The 25,092-nt window shown below is 35.9% G+C and overlaps 2 protein-coding genes across 10 annotated transcripts in view; one reads left to right on the forward strand and one right to left on the reverse strand.

Annotated features, from left to right (window-relative positions):
- Positions 1-25,092, forward strand: part of APPL1 (adaptor protein, phosphotyrosine interacting with PH domain and leucine zipper 1) — a 49,553-nt gene that overhangs the window by 23,465 nt on the left and 996 nt on the right. The window contains exons 15-23 of one of the 5 annotated variants that reach the window (XR_009505897.1): positions 36-218; positions 1,743-1,795; positions 2,397-2,571; positions 2,666-2,702; positions 3,348-3,494; positions 4,079-4,129; positions 4,423-4,512; positions 5,347-5,573; positions 11,549-12,281. Coding sequence is in view for 2 of the 5 variants with exons in the window: in XM_059939962.1 (XP_059795945.1) it covers positions 36-218; positions 1,743-1,795; positions 2,397-2,571; positions 2,666-2,702; positions 3,348-3,494; positions 4,079-4,129; positions 4,423-4,512; positions 5,347-5,493 (883 nt within the window). In the remaining 3 variants the exon portion in view is untranslated. The other 4 variants (XR_009505896.1, XR_009505898.1, XM_059939962.1 and 1 more) reach the window with 4 other exon arrangements.
- Positions 16-25,085, reverse strand: ASB14 (ankyrin repeat and SOCS box containing 14). Of its 5 annotated transcripts, none has more exons than XM_059939965.1 (12): positions 24,873-25,085; positions 24,133-24,274; positions 21,243-21,289; positions 20,651-20,782; positions 20,395-20,553; positions 17,925-18,170; positions 14,505-14,676; positions 13,491-14,034; positions 11,646-11,799; positions 10,711-10,911; positions 2,382-5,424; positions 16-728 (listed from the first exon to the last, which is right to left on the reverse strand). In XM_059939965.1, exons 2-10 carry the CDS (start codon positions 24,252-24,254, stop codon positions 10,733-10,735), a joined length of 1,755 nt encoding a protein of 584 aa, XP_059795948.1. In that variant the 5' UTR covers positions 24,255-24,274; positions 24,873-25,085; the 3' UTR covers positions 16-728; positions 2,382-5,424; positions 10,711-10,732. The 5 variants fall into 5 exon arrangements, with proteins under 5 accessions (XP_059795948.1, XP_059795949.1, XP_059795950.1 ...); XM_059939966.1 differs by having other exon boundaries at positions 24,859-25,085; XM_059939967.1 differs by lacking the exon at positions 21,243-21,289.

Consider the following 25,092-nt stretch of genomic DNA (forward strand, 5'->3'; position numbering starts at 1 on the left):
AAATGCAATGCCTTCTTGTTTTCTTCTGTGCTTAGACAATCTCGGCCACTGACAGCTCGAACCAGCAGTTCAGGATCCATAGCATCTGAGTCCACAAATTTGGCTGCCCTCTCTCTAGATTCTCTCGTTGCCCCAGACACCCCAATACAGTTTGACATCATTTCTCCTGTGTGTGAAGATCAGCCTGGCCAGGCAAAAGCCTCTGGCCAGGGAGGCAGGTGGGTGATAGGCAGGTCTGTAGGGCTGTAAGGCTTATGAGCCAATTTCTACAGTTGACAGCCATCTCTCACATATCTTGTGCATCAGCTGTGTTTTACTTTCTTTGTTTAATTACCTAACAGAATTTTGATAGTTGAAGAAGAATCATGCAGGCTTTTCTCTGTTTTTTGCCACAGTTAAATGAGTTAAGATAATTTAGTTTTAATACTCAATTCTGAATTGTTTATCAGATCTACTTCTAAGGTATTTACTCTTAAAATTACAGAAGAAAGTTGACGGTCCTATTTTTACATCATGACAATATTTTAAAAATTCTTGAGAGTAATACATGTGCTACAGGTTTATTAGAAAACGTTATCTAGGGGACTTCCCTGGTGGTCCAGTGGGTAGGACTCTGTGCTTCCAATGCAGGGGGCCTGGCTTCGATTCCTGGTTGGGGAACTAGATCCTGCATGCATGCCACAACTAAGAAGTCCGCATGACGCAACTAAGAAGCCCGCATGCCGCAACTAAAAAAAAAAAAAAAGTTATCTTGTGTCAGAATAAGAAATCTCCAGGAAGGAACTAAAACATTGTCATGCTATGAATTATTAATGAATTAACTTTTGTTTATATAATGAGAAATCCTTGTCAAAGCAGTTGAAATTTTTCTTTGGCTATGGATGAAGGAAACATGGCTTAAGGCAAATCATTTATTAAGTAGGTGGGACACCTAATAAATTGATAATGTAGTAATTTGGATATACATGGCCGTGACCAAGAAAAGATAATTTACTCTTGATCACAGAAATATACTTAGCATTTGATATGATAGGTCAGACATGTATTAGGGAGATCAATTTCATGTTATCTTAAAGCCAGTGTTATGTTAGAACCACTTAGCTCTCTGTTTGTCTATAAAACCTACTTTGGATTGTACTTTTCTTCCTTCATTGTGGGTGTGTCATGAGCCATGCACACTAAGGAGGGAGGTAGCTTCCATCTCTAGTTAGCTTTTCTTCTTGCATTCTGTTAACGTATGCCTCGAGAAATACAGGTTTAAAACTAGAAAATGTTCAAATTATCATAGTTAACTTGCAACATGTACTTAGAGGACCTAAAAAAAGGTGTTTTTACAATCCAAGGAAATTCCTGGCATTTTTCTCATGTACCTAAAGTTGAAGCTAAATTAGCCATTCCTCTGTCCTACTTTATTTAAATTCAAGAACTTTTGCAACATGTTTTATTATAATGTTGATTTTTGTGTGTCTCTGGCTAAACATGCAATCTGTCCACATCTTCTAAAATATAGCAACTTTGAGTTCAGCCTATTAACTTAATGTGAGGGCAGAGGGCTTCATCACAAGTAAGTTGGTCATCAGTAGTGTTCCTTAACAGGAAGGGGTATTTTGGAGCTTTTTAAAAATGTATGTACAAGGTTTTGTGACTTTTAGTTTTTAACTCTGGGTTCAATGATTGAGATTCCTTCCATGTGGCTCATGGTAACTGACCACTGGTTCATAATTTTTTAAAATACTTTTCAGGCGTACAAATCCATTTGGAGAATCTGGAGGAGGTACCAGATCTGAAACTGAAGGTAAAACAAGTGTAGTATTCTTATATTTTAGAAATTCTCACAGCAGTAGACTGTGTGAAGAATTTGATGTTTACATTTGTTTTGCTGTATGCTGTTTTAATGGTATCTATACTTCACAGTTTTCTCTTTTCACTCATAGTACACTTAAAGCAACAGAACTTAATCAAACTTAAGATTTCATTATTTACACAAAATTATAGATTATGATACTTTTGACCTCATAGTCAAATTCTCATTCCATAAGATATCCTTTGACCTTTTCCTAACAGCTGTTTTCTTCTGGTTTTGGAGCATAACTTTTTTTTTCTTTTTCCCATAGCTATTACTTCAATATAATTTCAAACTTACAGAAAAGCTGTAAGCATAGTAAAAGGAATTCTTTTTAACTCAGATGTACCAATTGCCAGAGCATAACCTTTTGCTATTTGAGTTTGAGATCTTAATTTTTCTATAAGATGAACACTGTAGTTAGGAGTTATTTCTAAATGCTTCTGCCATGTTGAATTTTTCATTGGAAAACCTAAAGAAAGCAGTGTATTTTATTCCTTAGGAAAAGAAATTTGGGATTTAAAAATACATAATGTACCTTGTTTTGTTGTAGATTCTATTCTTCATCAGTTGTTTATTGTCCGATTCCTTGGTTCTATGGAGGTGAAGTCAGATGACAATCCAGATGTTGTTTATGAAACAATGCGCCAAATCTTAGCTGCCCGGGCCATCCATAACATCTTTCGTATGACAGAATCACATTTATTAGTCTCTTGTGATTGTTTAAAGTAAGTAGTAACCTGTCCCTCAAAAAACTGTGGGAAAAAAATGTTTACATGCCTAATTAAAATTTGTCTCCCAAATTTTTAATTATTATTATAGGTTAATTGATCCACAGACACAAGTTACAAGGCTCATGGTGAGTTCTGCATGTTTAAAGCTTTATTTTAAGTCTCTTTGTACATATACACATCTTACATCTTTATAATAATCCTGATTCTGTATATTCAGATATGGTAGCATGAATTATGATTGGTCTTTAGGGTGTTATAATTGAGTCTATAGCTATCTCTCCAAAAAAGTTGTAACATTCCATGTAACTTAAAGAATCAATGCAATCTGGTGTGATACTTAGTATTTATATTTATCCCTCAGTTAGGGAGCATATATCATACACTAAAGAAACTAAAAATTAAATTAAGGGATTAAAAGGCCAACATGATTGAGTTTATTTTATAATTATCTGTTTTGAAATAGCCGCAGGCATGTGCTTCTATTAATTCATTTAATAATATAGACCATTTTTGTTACTGAATTTGAATTTGTAAAATGTGTTAATGACTAATAAAACAAATTCAGTATTCAACAATCTTTTAATTTTCCTGACAATCCAAACCAAATATGACATTGTTTGTTCTTGGATTACCATTAGGTTAAGAAAAACAATTGACTCTAATGTTCTATTTAGGATATTAAATAACTTAGTACGTGAGTTTGTCATATATGAGGGCTGTTTTAATGGTTTGAAAAATTTCATGTTTGCTTCTGATGTTTTCTGTGGCAGTTTCCATTACCCAGTGTAGTTTTGTATGCTACACACCAGGAAAATAAGAGGCTTTTTGGATTTGTTCTTCGGACATCAGGAGGGAGAAGTGAAAGTAATCTGTCATCAGTCTGCTATATATTTGAATCAAACAATGAGGGTGAAAAGGTACGTGGCTTTTCAAAATGTGTTTCTGTTGTGAAATACGTGTCATAGTCAAAGTTCTTACTAAGATTTCTGGAGAAAAACTCCCAAACTTTGCCTAGTCCAACTGAGTTGGTTGACCAAAGCCTCTTGTTTTGAAGAGAGCTGAGCTGATGGGTTGGGCCATCTGACTCCACAAACCTGTATCTTCCTGGCCATTGATAGCTGTTGCAATCTTCTGGCTTCGTTAACTTATCCTGGGAATGCAAAATATTCCCATAATCAGCCATTTCCAAATGTCTTCATCTTAGAGTAGCAGCAGCAGCTGTTTGCTTTGTTCTTTGCAACTTTACCATCTCAGTAATGAATTTGAGATAACAAGAAGTGGGGTATGTGAAAGAGGTGAGAGCCAGCAGTGGGAGCTCATAGACTCTGAAGAAAATACACAAAGGATTGGTTTTGGGGCTGGAACATTCTTAAATCAGCTTTTGTTTGAAGCAGTGTATTAAAATGAGTTATAAAACTAGTTACATCAGCCATTTGGATACTTGAAATTATTGCTTTGATGTAAGAACTGCCTGAGTTTTTCTTACTTGTTCCCCCTTTAGATTTGTGATTCTGTTGGACTGGCAAAACAGATAGCTTTGCATGCAGAACTGGTAAGAATCCAAGACACTTAATTATCCAAGAATGTTAACTAAAGTAATATAAGATCTTTCATATTAGCAAGTAAATAAAAATGATTTTGCTATGCAAGGTTAACAATAGATGCTATTGCTGTTACATAGCATTTAGAATTTGGAAAAATGGCTAACATTAGAATGTAAATTTTTGGTGTGCTTTCTCATAAATGCAAATAATTGAAAAGGTTACAAAGGTAATATTAATTGACAAGTTAAAATTTAAAGTTATTTCATATTTAATTCATTAGTTGTATTCATCTGGTCTTCAGGATCGCAGGGCATCAGAAAAACAAAAAGAAATAGAGAGAGTAAAAGAGAAGCAACAGAAAGAACTCAGTAAACAAAAACAAATTGAAAAGGTATGCAGTCCTAATGTCTAGATCTTCTCTGACTAGATATGATGTTTATGAAGAGTTTCCTTAATTCAGCACTGTGACTTTCATATTGGAATTTTCAAGTGAAGGTCTGTTTCTACTTGCTCAGCCACTTCATGCATAACCAGAGTATTCATAGCATAGTAGAAAAGGATGACATCTGTCTTCTTGGCTGCACCGCACGGCTTGTGGGATCTTAGTTCCCCAACCAGGGATTGAACCAGGGGCCTCGTCTGTGAGAGCTCGGAGCCCCAACCACTGGACTGCCAGGGAATTCCTGACATCTGTCTTCTGATACAATGTTTACATTATAGTTATATTGACATGTAGTGTGACTTGCTGTTTAGCAAACATACTACATATTCCAGAAGAGGTTGGAAGGTTGTCTCTGTTAAAGTAGGTCTTTTGAGAAGAGATATATATATGGCTTTCATCAATGGTAGTTGTGTATATGTGTATACACACACACACATACATATATATTAGAGAGAGGGAAGGGAGGGGATGTGGAGTGATTCATTATGAGCCTTTTCTGTAGTTTATAATGAGAGATAATGATGGCTTGAATGTAAGTTGTTGGCCATAAAAATGGAGAAGAGTGACATGTTGGCTTTTATAGGCTTTCTAGAAAAGTGTCAAAATTTACTTTGGTGTTGCATTGGTTGTGTGTAGTCTTTCTTTTCAGTAAGTTGCCAGAATTATGCACACATATTTATGACAGAAGAGTTGAAGTGGCTCTCAAGTATGTATTTAACTGCTTAGTTTCCTATTTGATTGCAAACAATTAACTTTAAGTTTCTTTTCTGTCTTTTCCACTAGGACTTAGAAGAACAAAGTCGGTTGATAGCTGCTTCCAGTAGACCAAACCAAGCCAGTAGTGAGGGGCAGTTTGTTGTCCTTAGCAGTAGCCAGTCAGAAGAGAGTGATTTGGGAGAAGAAGGAAAGAAGAGAGAGTCAGAAGCATAAACTTATCCTTACTTTTTGGTTGATATTCACCCCCCACCCCTTTGAATTTGTTGACAGTTTCTGTGGTGAAATGGCACAAGGTAACAACAATGCTGAACTATCAAGGAGACTAAAATTTATATTTGCTTGTTTATTTTAACTTCATTTTTTAAACTACAACTGACCTTGATAACTTAGGTTTGCATTGATTTTTTTTTTTCCCTTAGAAATAATATACTATGCAGTAACTTCAAATTCCACATGTCTAAAAGAAACCTGTTCATATCCCTGAAGTAGATTGCTGAGGAATTACAGTTGCTCAAGCCTGTTCTTCCTTCAAATTGTGAACTTATTACCTTGCATTGTAATTGGCTCTGACCATAAGAAATCATTTATTCTTCAGCTTCAGATATTCATGGATATGCTCCCTCTCTTTCATTAGGAACAATTGCTGGCAGTGAGGAAGCTTTTGACTGAATAGGTTTAAAATCCTTATACAGATAATTCTACAAGTTTGCAAATATTTTAACAATGTTAAATGTGCAATAGAACTTTTACAAAATAATTAGAATAGAGATTTTAGACTTAAGGTTTCAAGTTGTGGCAGGTGGTACTGTTGATTTCAGGGCATTTTCTTGGATTGCTCGCCTTTCTCTGATGTACTACACCTGATGCCAGTGGGAAAGAAGCTTATGGGAAAGAAGCTTAAGTGTCTTCAGTTCAAGATTGCTACAGCCCTTGGCATTTTATTATCACATTCTTAGTTCTCAGGTTGGGACTTGAATTATTGCTGCAGAGCAGTAATGGTTAAAATAAGATTTTGGAATTTATTAAAAGGGATTTTTTTGTTGTTTAAATACATTTTAGATTAGGATTTAACATGTAAAGATATTGTTACAGGATACATTGTATTTTCTGCATTGTGTGAAATAATTTTTATTGAAAATCAAGTGACATTTAGAAAGAAGTTCTATAGCAATTGTTTCCTGCTTAAAAATTCTCAGAATTTAGTTTAAAAATGTAATCTTTTAAATTTCAGACTGATAGCCCACAGTATTTTCATAATTCCATGTTTTTATAAAATACTGATCATCACTTTATATCTGTGAAGGCAAATAATATATGAGAATAGAATAATTTGCACTAATTATTGTAAATACTTGTCCTCTTTAAATAAGTAGAGTGAAAGGTCTAATTCCATGAAAGACTGAAAAGCAATTGAGTGCTTGTTATGGGAGAGTCAACCCAGGAAGGATTTTAACCTGGTGCCAAGGTTAAAATGACATTTCTCTACTGCCTAATTCTATGTCAAAACTTGATTTTTTTTTTAACTTGGATTTTTAACATTGCTGATAGAAATTATGTTCCTGTGTTTCACATGTAAAAGTATATATGGCCAAGTTAAATATTATTGAATAAAATATTTTACACAGTCATGCATTTCAAATTTTCAGGAGATTAGCCACTAAGACTAATTTTACAAGGGAAAAGCCTTTTGTTATTTAACATATAGTTTTTTCTTTTTAGTTCTGATTTAGAAATGGCATACAGTTCTCACAATATAGTGTGGGTGTTTCACACTGTATATACATTTTTTTCTGTAGGAATGGGATAGATAATTATATATAGGATCATGATTTTTTTTAGCCATGTGCCAAATGGGAATAATGATTACTTAATCATTATTTTGAAGCCTTATGTTACCAAAACAGATAGTAAAAAAGTAGAAATTTATGGAATACTTTTTGAAAAGAGTTTATTTTGTCCTTGCTAAAGGGAATGCTTTCACAGTAGTTTGTGTATCATTCCTTTTGTAGAAATTGAAATTTCTTCTGTGGTCAGCATTTGCTTAGTCACGGCAGGTCCTGCTTTTAAGAACTTTTTGAGAATTAGTAAGCTCTTTGTTTCAGTAAGTCTTTTGTTTTACTATAAAGTTGTTACCTCACTTAGTTCAGATGTAACTTGTCAGCCACCATGCAGGGAAGGTGGTCAGCATTAGGAGGCAGTTTTACTAGACTGGTGCTTTACATGGTAGCGTACTACTGCCCTTGGTGAGCACTCTGGGTCAAAGTGTAGGCTAAAGTGAAGGGTACTGGCAGACTTAGGGATGCTGGACAGACTTGTGGTTCCTTTTAAGTCATGTTTTGATAGGAATTTCCACAATACACACCCATGTCCATAGGTCAGACCAAAGTGCTTTCCAGTGCCAAATAGAAGTCATGCATGGGTTTAACAATTTTAGATGATTCAGCTTCTGTTCCATTACTGTAGAACCATATGAACGATTCCATTACTGCAGATATTTAAGGATCAACTTTAATAAATTCTGTGTTTTGTTTAAAGAAGGCTCCCCATGGATTTCTGTGTAATGTTAAAGCTGATCTTTGTTACCCTTTGAAATCCCTTCAAGCTTTTGGATGCTTTGGTGGTGATTGAATTAGATTTTGGGATATCTTTCTCAGACTTGAACTTGCACTTAATGGTTTTAGAAATTAACAAAACTGATTCTTTAAAAGGAAAGAAATTAAGTCTACCTAATTCTGCTAGGCACTCTTGCTACCTATGTCAACAGTACTTTTGTAACTATGGTAGTGAAGTCAATAGATAGGAAACTGATTATTCCTTCCCCCTTGTAAAATTGGGAAAACTTGCTAACAAGGGACTAAAACTGTTGCCTAGAACACAGTCCCCAGTCTAGTTTTTGCCATGTCTACAATGATTACTTTGTGTTTAATTTCAAAAGAATTCTCAGATTCCACATTCTAGGGGTGGTAAATTTATGTTACTTTTATGCTTGAGGAAAGGATAGTAGGGTGTGCATACCATTCTACATAACATATAATCATATGTGGTAAAGGCATCTGAGTTAATTTTGAGTTATATATAGGAACTGCAAGTATTTAAGATTTGAATCTTCTTATACCTGCTGACAGACCCTAAGAGCCTGTGTTTTGTAAAACCTCTGCCACCCAAATTAATAAAATGAAAATATTAACATTGGTTTTGATAACAGCCTCCTAGCATTCAAACTGTACTTTAAATATTCAAACACACTGATTGTAGCAAGCAAGCCTTTGACTTTATTTTTATCAAGTTCGGCTTACTTTTCTTTCATGAGATTTTTTTCTTCCATATTAATTAATAATACATAAAAATTTGAAACTGGAACTATATTATACTTTTTAACTAATCTCTTGTGGCTGTACTCGTGTAATTTACTTAGGGTAATATGAGAACTGGGGATTAAGTTATAACTAATGTGCAAAACCACTTTGTATATTTGGTGATTTTGTAATGTAAGTGAATTGGTTCATTCTTATTTCACTGATACTATTAATCATGCATATACAATTAAAATTTATGCTTCATTTCCCTTTAGAATTAAATTTGAAAAACTCGACTTTATGTAATGGTGGTATGCATGTGGAGTGAAGAACTTATTTTTTCATTTTGTCAAAATAAGTATTCCTGACAAGGCTTCAGGAAATATGCTGTTAGGAGATTTTTAATGTATAATAAAGTCCATGATTTTTTTTATAGTCTTTTTTGTATGAAGTATTTGATATATACTCTGAATTTTACTTCTCCAAGTAATTTCAAATGATGCTTATAAAACAATTGGACTTTTTCTTAATCTGTTATGGCACTGCTATTACACATCTAACCCTATTGCAATTCCATAACAGCTAAAATGGGAAAAAAATGTCACTTATGGGGAAATAATATTAATTCATATCTAGTGACTTTTTTCCTTTAGAAAAATTAAGAGAATTTTCAGTAATTACCCTAGACATGTTACAATGTATACTTGCTATGTTGGGTCCTATTCAAAGAAATTCCTGTAATTTAAAGGGCCAGGTTATTGTGTACACCAGCTTAAGTGGCTTGGGCCTGTAGTTTTAATACTAATGCATATTCATCCCCTGTGCTCGTTATGGTTTCCTGTAGCACTTACCAAGTTCTGTTCTTCTACTGGCAGTTTGTTTTGAATTTTATAAAATGTATACACTTGTAGAAGGTCCAGGGAGTGGATGAAATTAACTTCAGAATTATGTAATTTATCTAGGTGCATGTATATCCTAAATATATTTGTGTATCAACATACATATAATCTAGCACTCATTTATAAACAGACACCACAATTTGATTTAAAAAAAATAAAAACTATTCATGCCAGCTAATTTTGCAAATTTTTTATGTGAAAACTGTATTATTAGTAATTTTAAGTCTGTGCTTACTGAAATAGTCTGTATAGCCATGCATTCCTACATCAGAAAGAAATCATATAACTTCAGTTTCCTTGAGAAGGACTATATTATGCTAAAAAAAAAGTATGCTAAGATTAAACATATAAACATCAAGCTATAACTGACTGGGCCTGTGGTCATCATCCTGCCTCTCTGTTCTCTCTGTTGATGTGCCATATAATGGTACCACAGGTATGGCTGAATGAATGTCTTCTTAGTTTCTTTCCTCGCTTCCACATACAGAAACCTGTACTTAAATGCAGCACAGAATATATAGAAATAAAATTTTAAACTAACAAACACCTATAACTGCTTCTATCAGTGAGCCCCTCCTCTGTGTCTGGTAGTGGACTAGGTTCAGTACAGAAATCATAAGCCGTCATCCATTTGAAAACACTTTTAGTGATCACATTAACCAATAAATGGCAACACTTAGCCAGGGTTTTGTAGAAAGAAGGAACGCATGTATCCCATTAATGATGAAATCGCAATTGAGGGTTCTTTTTCAATTAACTGAATTACCTCAGTAATGGACTCTGCAAGTAAACAGACACTAAGCTGGCCTTGGGACTTTTGTACAAGAACAGCTAATTTTAGGGTCATGTACTGGGGTCAATACTTTATTCACTGCAGTCACTAAGACATTTTATATATGTACTTCTCTATAAGAAGGATTAATGTTAAGAATTATCTTGAATTATCAGAGGTAGCATTTATTATTTTGAGCAGTAGAAATGTGGATTTATACATTTAATGTAAGATGAATACAGCATTAGAACTGATGTATCTTAGTTAATTGAAATTTTTACTGTTTGGGTTTTATTTTTACAAAACTGCCTTGCAGAATGCCAGCCATCTGTTGAGAGGCTATGTTCAGAATGACTTTTTAAAGAATGTAGACTGCATTGAGATTTTAGTTGCTAGGTAAAGTGAGAAATATGAATCAGTGTAACAAGTCAAATTTTAAGAAAGACATCTGCGGAATACATACCTTTTCATCCGGAATAGTTTGATTACCAGGTTCCCGTGAAAATTCCTTGTTCATAAAGGTCATATTCTTTGTAAAGGACATATGCCTTTAGACGATTGGGTAACGGAAGAAATGACATGAAGATGGGGCAGCGCAAATGTAAACGTCCCATACACTTCCGGATCTTGAGGCGGCACAAATGTTTCAGGGAGCGAGGGTTTGCTAAAATGAAAAACAGGCACATTATCCAAAAGAAAGAATTGCTTCATTTTTTAGTGATCTTTAGCAAATGTATTTTATACTTAATCCACCAAGATTTTCATTTGCTGTGACTAAATGGAAAAGTTAATTGGGAAATAGCTTTCCACTTCTCATTGCAGATCTCGTAGCTGTGGTTTCAGAGCCATGTCACGTTAGAGTCCAAAGACTGGCATCAGTTGTGGGTCTGGCCTGTGAGACCTAAAGCTCCTACATCTGTGTGTATTAACCCCTTGTCCTGCCCCTTGGGGTCAGGCTAAAAACTAAAGATCACTACCTGTGGGGAAATTATATGAAAGAAATTCTTCTTAATTTGACTTATGTGCTGCTGTGAAAATTTGATTTGAAGGGTCATTTAATATCCTCTGTAGCCTTAGATCTTAGCATTTTCTCATCCCTGTTTTTAGTGCCATTTCATAGTTTTTAATTCCTGCGTCTATGGTGTTCCATAGGATCAGAAGAAAAGTATTATCTACCTATATAATAAATAATTACCTAACAGATTTTATCTATTGGGAAATGGTAGTAAGTACAAATTAAGTGTAGTTATAAACGGTAACATTTTTTAGATAGGAATAGTGTTTTTCTTGGTTTCTTTTAGGTCAAGCTTTTAACTGAAGAGAACAATGTTCTACAAAAGAAATAAGAGTTCAGTTAGTATTTTTTGGTAAGAATCGTCAAGAAAGAAAGATACTCACTCAAGATAAAATGGATTTCTGACCAGAGCCTCTGTTTTTGGAGCACAGCTTTCAACTTTGAACAGATCCTAACTTGATCAACATAATCAAGTATCACTCGAACAACCCTTCCAGAGAGATGTTGCAGCCATGACAAAGTTATTACTTCGCAGAACTGAGGAAGAAAATCAGAACTATGAAAGTAAATGGAAAACTAAGTATCTGTGGTTTAACACAGTAATCAAAAGGACACTAAACTCAGAGTCAAGAACCAAGGTTTGAAGTTCCTCATTTATAAACTAAGGTGTTGAACAAGAAAATATTTCTTAGCTCTTAACATTTGGAAAAATATTTACTACTAAGTCTTACAAACTTTATAAGATATAATGAGGGTTTAAAACAGACTGTTACATAATATCTTTTATCCCCTTTGGTTGCCCATACATAATATCTTTTATCCCCTTTGGTTGCCCTCATGGCTGTCTGGAATAAAGATTACCTTTCCAGCTTCACTTGCATCTAGATGTGGCCATCTGACTAAGTTCTAGCCAATGAGATGTCAATGGAAGTGTGAGCAACTTCCAGAATGCTGTTAAAAGAAGAGCAAGGTGTGTGCTGCTTCCTCCTGCCTGCCTTCCTGCTGGTTGGAATGTGGATGTGAGTTTCTCCTGTGAATCATGGAACTGTCCAATTAGAAGGCTATTTACTCTCACCTTTATTTATAGGAGAGGGGAGTAAGCCATCTTATTAGAGCCTCTCTTATTTGGGGTTTTCTATCATTCATAACCTATTCCCACTCTGATACTTGAAACGTATGATAGTTTCTGCCTTTAGGTAATTTACATGTCCTTACACAAGATGCCCATGTAAAAAGGCAAATAATACTATATGAAAAGTCAGGAAATAATACAAGATGACATATTGCTTAAATACCAAGTCCTACATTAATCATAATGTAAAAGTAATATACAATATTAAAATATTTTCCTTTTCAGAATTGACTCAAAGTTCTTTCTCCATTTTATTTATATTTTCAGATTTTAATAATATGAATTCAAGTATCTATGGTGCATCTATTGTGTGCTAAGCACAGATCTGTAAGCTGAGGAAAGTGGTGAACAAGAGCTTACATTCATGTATTTGTGGGGGAGATACATAATCAGTAAAATATTAAGAATTTCAGAAACCGATAAGTACTATAAAAGAAATGAAAAGCATTAAAGAGAATGATTAGGGAACAGAACTGCCTTAGGTAAGATGCATAAGGAAGGGCCTCTTTGAGGAGGTAACACTTGAAATGAGACCTGAAGGGTGGCAGCTATTTGAAAAATCAGGGGAAGACCTCAAGTTGGGGAAAATAGAAGTGACCAATTAAGTAGGGGGAAAATAGGAGACTGTGGTGTCATGACAGCTAAGACAAAAATGTCTCAAGAAGAAGAGAGTGGTCAACTATATTTATTGTGATCCTTTTTTCATCAAAATGTGACCAAAGAAAACCATTAATCAAATGTTAGAGCCAAAAACCTAGGGGTACAAGTATCAGGAACCCAGAAACATTTTAGCTAGATAACTCACTTCAAAGAAAAAGCATAACTGGTATATAAGGCTGCATTTATTCTTCAGAGCCTTGTTCAGATGTTGCTTCATTTGTGAAACTCCCTAACTAAAGTTAAATCACTTTTTCCTCTGAACTGTTTTTATACCTTTTACATCTTTCTACTATCATGTTTATTTTATCATGTATTTATCATATTAAAATCTTTCCCTCCATGAGCTTCTGGAGGGGATGGAGTTTTATCTTTTGCTGTAGTTCAGGGCCACGGATAATGACTACATAGGGTGACACAGCCGATACTGTGCACTTACCATAGTATCTTTGATAACTGTAGATGTCCAGCCTTCAAAAGTATAGAAAGGATGAACTTTGTCTCCATGAGGACAATCAAAGCATCGCTCTGTGTCATACCCATAATTCAACAGCATCCTGAGCATGACTTCATCTTTCAGCGTGTATTGAAGTGCTGATGGGAAATGTAAAGGGTTGACTTTGCAGAAGTAATTAACGTTGGCCCCATGCCGTAGCAGCAGGCTTATCAGCTCATAGTTGCCCATCCTTAGGGCTATCTGGAGGCAGTTAACTGGGTCTTGATTAGGCAGAGCTCCAGCACTCAGAAGCAGCTTAACTGAAGAGAGGTCACCATTTGATACAGCAAAATACAAAGCTGACTTCCTGTGGTCATCATAGTGTTTGCGAATTCTCTGATCTAGCATGAAATTCACATCAAATCCAGCCTGGATGAGAAGTTCCAGGCATTTGGGGTGTGCTCCTGCTGCTGCACAGTGAACTGGACTGATGCCACTCCGCTTAATGGCAGCAAAATCCGTAACTGGAACCAAAATCTTCAGAGCTCTGAGAAAGAATTTCAAAGTGCATTAAAAAATAGTTTTTGTTAAGATGCTGCATTGACCTGTTTATGATTGCTTTATACTAGCACTGGATGGTATTAATATCAGTTGGTATTTAGACACCCCAACCAAAAAAAAGCATAGTCCTGCATCCAAAAACTCAGATACCATGTAAAGTTAAATGAAACTAAGGTGTAGATATAAAACTCAGAATTACCCCAGTCAGCGAAACCTGAGGCTCCCCATATTGCCAAACGACCTGAAAATAAAGTAGTTTTATGTCTCTTCAGGGTCTACAGAGGATGTCTGAATTTACCACTTTCTAGCTGGTCAAGAGTTTCTCACCTTTAAAAGGGGTGTTGGAGTTGTAGGATCAGAGATGAAGAATATAAAATTCCCAGAAGCTGCCTCCCCCCTCCAAAACCCCATAGCTATTACTATTTCTATTATTTGCAATAATGTAGTTGAACTTACAACAAGTGGCCTCTGTCAGCTGCCACATGAATGGGCAGGTAGCCTGAATTCTTAGGGATGTTGGCATCAGCTCCATACTCTAGCAAGAGAGTCACAGAGTCTGGATTTCCTCCACTAGCTGCTTCAAGTAAGATGGAAGAAGAATCAGAGGCCTGACCAAGAGCATTAGCTCCTAGGAGGAGAAAGAGTGATGTTATGCAAAGAGTCTTTTCCACCGTATTGCTTAAGTATTCTTAAAAGTGTACCACCACTACCAAAAAGCAATTATTGAGCAGCTACTTTAGCAAAACACTAAGAATCAAAGACATAAAGAATGTACCTCCTGTCTCAGACAGTTTACAAACTAGTTGGGGAGAGAAAATGGTGTAAGCAGTCTCTAAGGTATAAGTAGGTTGGCTTTCAGAGTAATTTTATAAGTTATTTGTTTCTAACTTAAAAATCCCAGGAGAAGTAATTTTATAGAAGATGGTTTTATTTCCAGACCAGCATACAAAAGCTCGCTTACCTCATAACACACTATAAGATGGTACTAACAATCCTGTTGAACTATGTCACCATGACATCTAATGAAGATCTTATGGTGGAAAAGGGTATTTGTTCTGTTTTAACTTTTTCCTAGGAGACTGTTCATACTAAGAGACACTAGCTGTTTTTAGTTGAAGATAGGGACTGCTGATAGTTAAAAGGGTATATTGTAGTACCCTGTAAGCTAAGTGCTGTGTGAGTGGTGTGGATAATAAAGAGTACAGATACAGGCTGTCTTCTTGAAGATCTCTGGGGTTGTGAGCAGGGCTGGGAGGTGAAGGAAGGAGGAAGGAATTTGGGGTCAGTTGTGGAAGGCCTCTCAGTAAAGGCTTTGAAGAAAGAGTAGCATTCGAATGGACAAAAGAAAAGGAGGACACTCTGGGCACCTTCACAACTCATATAAAAAAAGATATAGTGACTTTAATTTAGTGTGGACTCCATAATCTTCAGAATATAAGGACTCTAATATTTATTGACTGTCTTGCATGTGTAAGCAGTGAGCCAAAGCCCATTTATGGTGTATGTTGGCTCATCACAGTCATTTGTTCTTCTCTGCTCTTTATTTTGGCAATATCATCCACATACAAATTCTATTTCAATATATTATTCCTAATTTATATGGTGTCCTTGTGCTTTTCATGGAATGGCACTCTATTGCTGTTTTAACTTGGAGGAAATTGAAAGATCTTTCTTCATGGAAAAGATTATGATGAATCAGATCTCAGTCTTAAAAGCTCATATAGTTTTAGATGCAAAACTCCAGACTTAAGTGGAGTTGTACAGTGGGAGGAGAGATGAAAGCGACTTCAGTCTTTGGAAAATTATGTCCCCTCCTTACAAGTGCAGAATGGGGTACCCAAATGATGCCATTCATTGAGTAATCCATCTTGAAAATGAATTCCTAGAAGACAGATTATCTTCTCTATGTTCTGGAAGGAATCCATAAAATGCTTCCTACAGAAGAATTCTCACTGTAGTATTTGATGAGGAATAATCCATTTTAGGTGGGTGTTCTCTTAGTGAAAGTTCTGCATAGAACTATGAGAAATCTATTATATGCAGCAGGTTTTTTCTTTTACTGAAGAACTTATTCACATTTTTTGCTAATACACATAATATATATGTCCTGATTATCATCGCTCAATTAAATAACCCCTTCCTGCATATTTTTGTCTAATTGAAAAATTTGTAAATAGATTAAAATATTTTGAAAATTAAAAAAAAAAGAATATAGTGGCTCCCCCAGAACCCCATTCCTAGAATGCATTAAGAAATGTCTAATAAGCCCCCATGTAATGAGTACTCACTATGTGCTGGTTTCTTTATGTATGTAATAATTTCTAAACTTCACAACAACCCTAGGAAGTAGATGCTAATATCTTCATTTTAAAGATGAAGAAACTGAGTTTCATTGAGATTAAATTACTTCACCAGAGATGCACAACTAGTAAGCAAGGTAGTCGGGATTCATGTACAGGTGGGCCAGACCCAGGTCCTATTTCTATGATGCCATGTTGCCACTCTAGCAATGCAGGGTAGTAATGTGATTTGGAATGAGACAGATGTGGGTTCAAAGCTTGGCTCTTCTATTTAGTAGCTATGTGCAAATGACTGTATAAGGGGCTTACCTAAGGGAAATGCTCCCTCACTGACCTCACTGAGGTCAACCGATACTGGTTTCTTTGAAAGGTTAAGGATTTAAAATCTGTCGCCTCTCCTGCTTCTTTATATTTTAATCAGTGATCTACACAAAAGGTTGCTCTTTTTGTGTAGATGAAAGATCCAGTGTTTACTTTGTTATTCCAGCTAATGACTTTAGACATCTCTGGTATCACTCATTTAAAACATCTTACTTAAAATGTCTTATGGCCATTGATTGGGAACTAGCCTCCCCTATATGATAGGAAAGATTTAGGTAAGTCTAAAAAGCAGAAAGTTGTTCTTAAATGTAGGAGTCCCTGCAGTCTAGAAAATTGGACACCAGGACCGTCTATTGTTAGAGAAAGAAATAAGACTTTTGGATACAAATGGGGAGGAGAATAAAGAAGATAATTCTAATATTGGGACTTTGTTAAATCTTGGTAAAGATTTGCTTCTTCGAAAAAAAGCTTTAGATATTACACTGCTTCTTCTAACAATGTCATCAATGAGGGTCTCCTCAAAGACAGTTCTCTGAGCCAGGATCTCTGCCAGTTAAACCAGGATCTAAGATGGCCACAGCTATAGCATGGGTGGCAGGGGAGGGCGTGTTTGAAGGGAAGTTCTACAACTGGTACCATCCCTGACCCTCACTTTCCTCAAGGGTAAAATGAGGATAATGCCTACCTCACAGGGTTTGTAGAAGATTATTTGAGGTAAAATAAGTAGCTTAATACCTGGTGCTTAGAAAGTATTCAATACCTATAAATTGCCTTCCCCTCCTCTCAGAGTTTTGTTTATTACTAGAGGGGAGAACTGGGACCCAAAGAGAAGAAATCAGGAAGAATTTCCTAACAACTTAATTCATTTGGTAACAGGTTGGACTGCCTCATAGCTTAAGCAGAGACAACGTGAAGGGGATGTTGTGGAGTCTTTCATTCTATCAATCTAGAAAAGAACAACACACAAAAAATTAAACAAAAAACAACCATCCTCTTAACATGGTCAGGGTACATTAAGTAAAAGAGTAACCTGCATCCTAGTAATTTTAGGGAAACTGCTTCACAGCAAATAAGAAATATTCAATCCCTATTTTAGGCTCTTTCAGTAGCTAATATTAACACACACTTCAATAAAATATTAAATTAGGCTTAAATAAAATGTTAACTTCTATTACACTGAAGCTCTCCATAAAGAGGAGAATGCTTAGGTCATGTTATCCTTTAGTACTGTGCTGACTGTATAGGAAAATCTTGCCTTTCTGCAGTAATAGTTCCATGATTTTAGTGTGTCCACTTTGGGCAGCAAGAGCAAGAGGAGTGAATCCATAGGAGCTCTTTGGGTCAGGGTGTGCCCCAGAAACCAGCAGGAGCTTCACTATGTCCCGTCTGCCCAGCCTGGCTGCTTCGTGGAGAGCTGTCCTCTCGTTGGCACACCGCAGATTGACATCTGCTCCATGGCTGATCAGCAAGGCGGCCATATTGTAGGAGTCCTGTAGAACAGCTGGGAGATTAGAAGTGAGAGAGGCATTATGTTCAACTGGAAATTAAGGCCAGAGTATCAGATCAGCTAGTTTCCCTCAGGCTTCTTAAGGAGTTCTTCCTACCTATCCCCCAAATACCAGCATTTGGTGTTTAGGAAACGGATTGTAAAATGAGGCATATATCAAATAATATTAATAGTGTTTTACATCAATAGGCTATTTGCTTTTCTGTAAACCATGACCAATTATTCATTGTCTGTTGGCTGCTTATGTGGCTGAAAAACAAAGTTTTCATTTATCATCTTTATGTTCTCAAGAAAATGGGAACTTAAGTACCTAGTACAGTCCTAGAAATGTTTGTAGCTGCTTTACATGAAGAAAAACAAAAACAGCAATAATTAGGAAATTATTTTTAACCTCACATTTTGTTAACCAATATTCTCTAATTGGCATTTCTGCATTTATGCTGTTAATTTGCATTGGATGATAATCTTTAGTCCTTCAAGATTCTAGAGCACCTTAATTTATCCATCTCCCTATCCATTTGCTAATTGTTGGCACCAACTGTGTTTGGGGAATCTTGCTAGGTGTTAGACACTGAATCAGTATGAATTCTGCTCACAACCACTTATAATGTGCCATATAAAGGGCTATAATTGCACTAAGACTAGAAATATAGAGCGCCAAGAGTGTTGGGTCTTTTTTAATTCATTGAGCTGGCACTTTGTGTGCTCTTTCATTCTGGAAAGATGAAACATGTCCTTTGTTTTAGGAAATAATTTTCTTGACTTGTCTCATTGACGGTATATTGCCTCTATTTTGTCTGTTCTCTTTCTACCATTCCTATTACTCACATGTTGCCCCTCTTCAGTTATCATCCTAGTTCTCTTAGTTATTCTTCTTTCCGATTTTTCATTTCTTATCTTCTTCTTCTGGAAGTTTTCCTAACTTTTATCTCTTCGCATTTGAGTTTTTTTAAATTTCTGCCATCATATTTTTAATTTTCAAGAGTGTTTTTTGTTTTGTTCTCCATTTTTTTTTTAGTAGTGTCCTGCTATTTCATTAATTTTCATTGATTTCTCTGAGGAAATTAATGATAATTTCCCCCTACATTTTATTTTCCCCTGAATAATCTGTTTCCTCCAAGTTGTTTATCTTTGTTTGTTGAAGACTTTTCTCAGATAGTCCTTGGATGTCTGCTCATGATTAAGAGTTGGGGACTAAAAATCTGCCTGGAAATTCTAAACATTGACTGTGGTCTTAACTGTAGGTTAATATGCCTGGGCTATTTGTTGGGGAACCTCCAGTTTTAGTATTTTTAGTTCTTTCTCTTTGAGCTGATCAGATTCTCCAAAGAAGCCTCCTCTTGGAGGGTGAAGTTCTAGCTGCTGGCTTTCTAGAATTTGGTGAAGAACTGGGAGATCTCAGCCTATGTGCTTAATTCCTCCAGTGTTTTCAATCCAGTACTCTTGCCCTTGCCAAATAACCCCCAGTCCAGAGAGCCTTTGCTCACACTATTCAGAGAAAAAACTTCCAAAATTCTGCTGGGTGGGGGAAGAGTCTGACCCAGCAGGGTGGATTGAGAGAAGTGATCTAGATACCTGACTACTTGTTTCTTAATAGTTTTCAACCAATTTTTCTATTTTAGCTGCCCATCCTTCATCCCTGCTCCATGAGGTAACTATAGCCAACAATTTCCAGGCCTTTTGTTATAACTGTGCTGGTTTTTGGCTTTCCCCACTCCAATTTAAGATTTGGCTTTCTTGACACTTACTGCTCTTCCATCTGCTCTTCTGATTTTTAAAAATCATGTTGTTGTTGTCTCCTCTCCCATTCTTCCCATTCTTTGTATCTTAACCCTTTAAAACACTTGATGAACTGTAATCCTCCTGAAGACTCAGGAGGCGGCAAAATTAGTCATTCATATTTAATCTGCATCTTTACCCAACCATTGGCTGCTTCTTCCTACTCTGCTCCTCTCCTGTATTTCTTATAACAGAATTAACTTGTTCAACTGAGGCACCATGTAAAATGATCAGCTCATATTTGGGCAGAGACTTTGCCTCAGGCCACCTCACAGGCCAGCCTATATAAAGCTTCTTGAGGGTCAGGTACCCATGTGTGGTTATTTGGCATCAGAGTGACAGTGCTGCAACTATGCACAAGAAACTGCCTTTGAAACCTGTGGGCCTGGAGGACACTCAGAGCCACAGACTGTTCTCCAGAGCTAACGTGTTAATTTACCTGTAAGAAGAGGAGAATTGCCTTCGACATTCTTGGCATTTGGATTGCAGCCATTGAGAAGAAGAAAACAGACATTTTCTAAGAGGCAATTGCTGACAGCCAAAAAAAGTGGTGTTTCACCATTGTGGGTGGTTTGCTCCCACACACTGGGTTTTGAAGCTGAAATAAATCCATTAGACCACACAGATTAAGATACAGAAATAAATTTTAAATTTATTTCTCAGAAGCATCAATAAGAGTTATAAAGGGAGTTTACCTTTCAGGGTTATTTCCAAAATGTTCTTATTTAATTGCACTGCAGCCTTATGTAGAGGAAGCCAGCCTATCTCATCTACTTCATCAAAAGCAGAATGGTACTTGGTCAACCCTGACAATACATCTTCCTTACCTATTAACAAGTCAGATGAGAACATATTCACATTTGGCACATATACAAGGCAGCCCATACTGCTTCTGAATTCCATCATCAAAGTTAGTGCATGAGACAACAGTATCCTAGCACTACCTTTAATGAAAGACAAATTTAAATGGCATAGGACAAACAAGCAGTAAGGCCTTTCATCTAGCATTCCATACCACCTGGACCTGTGAATACCCGTCATCTTGTCACATACAGAAAACTGCTCTGTCCACCGAGGAGCCCAGGAGCTGTTTGCTAAGTTTTGCTGAAGTAGTTTCTCCCAGGAAAGGCCCCATCAGACTCTTGACAATTAGCTGTTGACCCCATAGTGTTCGGCACTTGGGAGATCCTGCTTCTAGGCTTCCTGAACTTAGAGGGGAAATGCTACCAGTTGTCACCATCACATCTTACCACAAGTTGAAGGGGATAGAATAGGAAGAGTACTTAACTGTCTCTATGGTTTCAACTATCCTCTTACAGTCTGCAATCAAAAAGCTGCAGAGAAAAAACATATGAATGTAATTCCAAAACTGAGGAAAAAAGTAAGGCATTTGATAAAACAAAAGGAAAGGGTAAAGGCAATAGTAGTTAACCAGGAATGAACTCATATGAGGCAATGACTGAGGCATAATAGAAATACTTCAAAACGCAAGAGGGAGGAGATATGGGGATATATGTATATGTATAGCTGATTCACTTTGTTATAAAGCAGAAACTAACACACCATTGTAAAGCAATTATACTCCAATAAAGATGTTTCAAAAAATAAATAAATAAAAGATATATGTATATATATTCAGAAAAAAAAAAGAAAAAGAAAACATAGTATGGCCCTTAATGTGTTCCAGGGAAACTCCCCTCCCATGTGTCTTCCCTCGTCAGCTTCTTTAAGGCAAGAACTGTGAGAGCCTGGATCACAGTTAGCCTTCAATCAGTGTCTGCTGAACTGAATCAAACATGCCTAGGACTGAAATGTCACATTGTCACATGGTAAAATTTAAATGGCCACTCTATAATGTCAATGATTCCAGCAAAAATTATTATTTAAAAAAATAGTAAATAATCATGGTGTAAGTTTTAAAAAATATTCATGATCAGAATCTGTATTCAAAAAACACAATTAGCAGTTTTTTAAAGTAATATTTTTATTAAAATATTTAAAGTTTTAAAGCTCAACTTATAAATCTTATATTATTTTTAAATCTAGCAAATAAGGATTGTCACCTTCCCTTTTTCTTTGATTATTCAATGAACCCAGCTTGAAAAAAATAAATTCCCTTAGACAATCTGTCCTACTTAAAATTTAGTCAATCTCCCTATTTAAAGTCAACTGATTAGCAACCTTAATTCCATCTCCAGCCTTAATTCTCCATTGCCATGTAAGGTTACATATCCACAGGTTCTGGGCATTAGGACTTGGACATCTTTTGGTGAGGGTGGGCTTTATTGCTCCTGTCTCAAGTATATTCTATTTTCCTAATTCCTTCAAGTGCCTGATCAAGTCAGCAAGCCTTGCTAAGTATCATACAATTCTTGCAAGTCTAATGACTGAAATTTATAACTGTAGTCAATTTTAATTTCTTCGAAACATTTCAGTACTCTTAATCAAAATCTCTTATGCCTTTCAACCTAAAATCATGACTTCAAAGTTAATCACAAGGTTTAATCGCAAGGTTAATACAACAGGTAACCCAATGAAATCCAATTTCTTTACAAATCTTTTAACTATTTAAAGATTATTTCTAAATTTAACATAAAAGTGTAGGAATAGTGTGGTAAAGAATGCAGACTCTGAAGCCAGGCTGCCTGGCTCTTTACTTACTAGCTCTGTGACCTTGGGTAAGTCATTTAATTTCTCTATGCTATGCCTCAGTCGCCTCATCTCTAAATGGGGAAAATAATAGTACCTACCCCATAGAGAGGTAACGAGAATTAGAATTTAAATGAGTTAATACATATTTATGAAATGCTCAGAATAGTGTGGCACACAGTGATCACTCCATGAGTATGTTACTTTAAAAAAAATACTGTAGGTTTGATATACTCCAACATCTCTGTATTTAATTACAAAATCTCTTGGGGTTAAAACACATTTATCCCATTTTACCTCCATCAGGCAAATAGAGGTCACCATCCCAAGCAAATGGGTTTAATACCCCTGAAAAATAACTGTAACTACTCAGGGGCTTGAAGTTGCTGATCACCCAGAGAGCATTTGACTAGCTGTGCTTGGCGGCAGACAGCCCATATCCAGGGCAATTCTCTTACACCACTGAGGGATCCATGGGGTCCTTTTCTAGTGTTGTCATACCAGAACTCTGAGTTCACATCCTTCAGAAGGGGTTAGTCTCTTCTGGGTTTAAGTTTACATAATTACTCCTTTTGATTTGAGTAGATTAAAGACTTTACCCTACTAAGATTTCTGTGTCTTGGTTGGATTTATGCATTTCCTTAGCTCCCCCAAGACAAGATGCATTAGTGTCCTCTAGTCTTACATATCCTCATGTATTTCTTCTTTCTGATTTCTCATCTGCCTCTCCTCACCCATATTTGCTAGTAACCTCCTCCAACTATTTTCTTTCTTTTTTTAAATTAATTTTTATTGGAGTATGGTTGCTTTACAATGTTGTGTTAGCCTCCACTGCACTACAAAATGAATCAGCCATATACATACAGATATCCCCTCCCTTTTGGACTTCCCTCCCATTTAGGTTACCACAGTGCATTAGGTAGAGTTCCCTGTGCTATAAAGTATGTTCCTATCAGTTGTCTATTTTATACATAGTATCAATAATATCAATGTGTCAATCCCAGTCTCCCAATTCCTCCCTCCCCACCCCTTTCGCCTTTGGTATCGATACATTTGTTCTCTATGTCTATGTCTGTATTTCTGCTTTGCACATAAGGTCATTGATACCATTTTTCTAGATTCCACATACATGCATTAATATACGATACTTGTTTTTCTCTTTCTGACTTACTACACTCTGTGTGACAGTCTCTAGGTCCATCCATGTCTCTACAAATGACCCAATTTCATTCCTTTTTATGGATGAGTAATATTCCATTGTATATATGTGCCACATCTTCTTTATCCACTCCTCTGTTGATGGACATTTAGGTTGCTTCCATGTCCTGGCTATTATTTTCTTTACTGCCTGATTAAATTCTGAATTATTTCCAAATTTCTCCTGTCTGGTCACACATCAAGTCTCATAGATATTCAGCTCCTTGGATTCTGACCCTCTCTTCTGTATTTTTCACAACACTAGCATCGTGCTTATGACAAGGCTCAACTGTTGAATACTTATACTACATTGCCAGTGAGATACCATTACCTCTCATCTTCAGGTGACTGCTGTGTAGTTTCCGGCTTGTGAATATCCTGTAAACTCTGTTGAATGATGAGCTGGGTGTCAAACTCATCCTCTATGTCTTCATCACTGGTGTAATTATCCATGTGAAATGCAGACAGATTTACTTTAAAGTCAAAAAGAATTAAAAATATTTTTCCAGTTGTGAAAGATTATCAACTGATTAAAATTATAAATGAAACTCAGAAAACTAAAAAATTAATAGGATTGATAAATGAAAAAGTGCAAAATTTAGAACACAAAATATTCATTTAAAAATTTTTTGAAAACCCCAAACAGTTTTCTGAACTGCCACAGATTCAACATAAATTAGAAGTTTTCCATGAGCAGCCATCTACTTAAAGCTTATTCAGGAAACACAACCTTTCATATAAAACTTAGGTCACTGCCATTGTAACTATGAAAATGTTCATATCAATCTATTTTAAACTTGGCTTATGAGTTTTTCTCATTAATTGTAGCTCTCACTCCAAAGAATATCTTTCCTACACGCAGGGAGTATTATGCTGAAAATAATATTTTATTTAGTTAGTAAATACTAAAAATAAACATGTTATAGGAATAAATGTATTCTCATAACATATAACAGGAATAGTGGGAAAAGAAACCCCGATATATTTTACTAGGCAACATCTCAATAGTTTTAAAAGAACATTTCAGTTTTAGCATAGAATAGGTTTGATCACATACCAAAGATTTTTTACCTTTTGTTATATCCTTTAGGACAGCACTGAAGTTTTCACTGTTAAGGATTAGCACATCAGAATTTTCATTTATATTTAGGATCTCCACTCCCGTGTAGTGACCATTCCATTAATAGCTTTACTATAAATACTTGATCATAAGACAGTCTGGCACATTCTCCCTGTTTTTTATATGTGGTTTAGCTCTGTTTGAAAACATGATCTCTTTTTTTCACTGCTG

The sequence above is a fragment of the Balaenoptera ricei genome, chromosome 11, assembly GCF_028023285.1.
Source record: "Balaenoptera ricei isolate mBalRic1 chromosome 11, mBalRic1.hap2, whole genome shotgun sequence".
Lineage (NCBI taxonomy): Eukaryota > Metazoa > Chordata > Mammalia > Artiodactyla > Balaenopteridae > Balaenoptera > Balaenoptera ricei.

Excerpts from the sequence above, each read along its gene's own strand:
- ASB14 (XM_059939964.1), bottom strand. The coding sequence starts at position 20,996 with ATGACGGGTATTCACAGGTCCAGGTGGTATGGAATGCTAGATGAAAGG. Across the intron at positions 18,171-20,394 it reads CAATTCTCCTCTTCTTACAG|CTGTTCTACAGGACTCCTAC; the intron begins GTAAATTAACAC and ends CTAATCTCCCAG. Across the intron at positions 11,800-13,490 it reads CAGTTATCAAAGATACTATG|TTCTGCGAAGTAATAACTTT; the intron begins GTAAGTGCACAG and ends TTTCTTCCTCAG.